The sequence below is a fragment of the Arachis stenosperma genome, chromosome 4 (genome assembly GCF_014773155.1).
Source record: "Arachis stenosperma cultivar V10309 chromosome 4, arast.V10309.gnm1.PFL2, whole genome shotgun sequence".
In the NCBI taxonomy this organism is placed as follows: Eukaryota; Viridiplantae; Streptophyta; class Magnoliopsida; order Fabales; family Fabaceae; genus Arachis; species Arachis stenosperma.
In genome coordinates, this window is record NC_080380.1 from 1,475,487 (window position 1) to 1,477,858 (window position 2,372).

The 2,372-nt window shown below is 34.2% G+C and overlaps 1 protein-coding gene across 1 annotated transcript; it reads right to left on the reverse strand.

Moving 5' to 3' along the window:
- Positions 1-341: 341 nt before the first annotated feature.
- Positions 342-1,268, reverse strand: LOC130973899 (protein MAIN-LIKE 1-like). The gene is made up of 2 exons (XM_057898585.1): positions 1,264-1,268; positions 342-915 (listed from the first exon to the last, which is right to left on the reverse strand). Exons 1-2 carry the CDS (start codon positions 1,266-1,268, stop codon positions 342-344), a joined length of 579 nt encoding a protein of 192 aa, XP_057754568.1.
- Positions 1,269-2,372: the final 1,104 nt, after the last annotated feature.

Consider the following 2,372-nt stretch of genomic DNA (forward strand, 5'->3'; position numbering starts at 1 on the left):
CAACATAAGTCGTGCAGACAGGACTCTTTGACCCACTGCATCGTTTCTAGGTAAATATGAAGCCCACCTACAATAATAATTGAAATGATTTCCTAACAAAGAAGTAAATAGCTTCTTGAACAAGTTATAAAACCAAAAATATTAAACGGTACCTGGATGCAAGCGGAAACCCTCAAAGTGGAAAACCTTCAGAAAATCCAAGACTGTAGAAGCTGTAGCGGCCTGGCCAAGTTAACGACATTTCTGTTTGTCCCACGACAGAGACATCTATACAACCAGGCTAGTGCCGCCGAACCCCAGCTATATCTCCCTAACTCGTCCAACGATGCCAAATAAGGCAACTAGCGAAGATGGACCCGGTTCGCGTTCTTGTCCGCGAATAGCTGAGAGGACAACAGCATCAGAATATAAGCACGCACGTATATACGCACGATCTCCTCACTAGCATCTGCTGGAAGAACTTGAAACCTCTCATGGAACCATGTGTAGCACACCGTCATCTGCTTTACCTTATTCTGCGGAGGTAACTCCCCAAACAACTCGCGAAACCAGACCCATGCCGGTCTACCGTGTTCCATCAGATTCTCAAACTTAGTCAGGCACCCACTGACAGGCCGCCCATCGATCGGCAAACCAAGCTGATATGCCACATCTTGCAACGTGATAGTGCACTCACCAAAGGGCATGTGGAAGGTGTGGGTCTCAGGACGCCACCGCTCAATAAATGCGCTAAGTAGAGGCTCGTCAACCCAGAACCAGTGACTGTTCAGCCTAGCCAAATGATACAACCCCGCGGTCTCCAGGTACGGTATGATCTGCTCGTGTAAAGGCATATTCTGTTGCCTCCTCACGCCACTAATAACCTTAGTGGGCTGCACAATGTAGGTAAAGAAACCCCTCAACGTACGACCAATACTAAACAAATCATATTAAATTTATAAAAAAATTTAATTACATACATACATATGTTTTCTATTTTCTTTTAGATTAAGAAACATCACGAAGGGAAAAATAATGATAACAATACCAACAACAATACCTCTAGTAAGAATAACAACATTTATGATACTAACAACTACATGTACTAATAAAAATAAAGGTAATACTGATAACTAGGACTATCATAATAGTAACAAAAATAATAATGTAAATAATAAATTAATTATATAAATAATGCTAATAAAATAAACGGACTACATTAATAATTATAAAATAATATTAATTATTTAAATAATGAGAATAATATTATTAATAATGACTAACCTCATTATCGATGGATCCAGCCAAACCTCACCAAATCCTCCCACCCTCTCTCTCAAACTCTCTCAACTACGAAGGTTGCAAAATTTTTGTTTCCTTCTAAATGATCCGTGTTGAGCATCAACGGATTATGTATATATACTAATATAAACATAAACCGTGGGAGTCTAAGAGGTTTTACGTTTAATGCCAAATTTTTCATAAACCGTGGTAGCCACCCACGGTTTATGCCAAAAACTTTTCTTTCCTAATCCATGGTTGATAGCCACGATTTACAGCCATATTTTTCCTTCCATAAAACGTTTCTGCCAGCCACGGTTTATATACAATTCAAAAACCGTGGTGGGCTCCCACGGTTTACATAATAAGGTAATTTGCACAAACACATAATAACTATCTGTTTTGTGTATTTGAGTAAAGAATTCAATGATTTTATTTAAATATGTAAATTGTCCTATTTTTTATATATACATGCATAACATGATTGTAAATATATATATATATATATATATATATATATATATATATATATATATATATATATAATTTAAAGCTTAAATACTCAAATAATTTAAATTTTAGCAAAAGAAGTAGCACGATAAATTATATGATATATTCAGTTTACCTTAATTATAGCAGCAGATTATATTATTTCGCTAACCTAGATGGATTTGAATCTCATAAAATAAAGAAACCTGAAAATTGATTGATAATTTGAGAGGGGAAAGATCAATTATTGGATCCATAATTTTCATTGCAATAATCTGACAGTAACTAATTATAATTAATTACCATACTCCAGGCCAGCTCACCTTATCCCTTAACATTTTCATCATCACTTTAAATAAATTAAAAGGATCATTCAATATCAACTTTTACACTAGATTTCAACTCACTATATTATTGTTTTCTGACTTGGTACAAATAATGCATGGCAAAAACCAAGTTTTCGTGTCGTAATTAACTTAATCATTCTTGGTTAACCTAACAGTTAACGCCACTAGAGTAAATGGTCAAATTTATTATTGAAAAAAATTTTACTTTTTAAATTGGTTATTGAAAATTTTTTTAATTAAATTTATTTTTTAAAAATTTTAAATTAATTACATTAG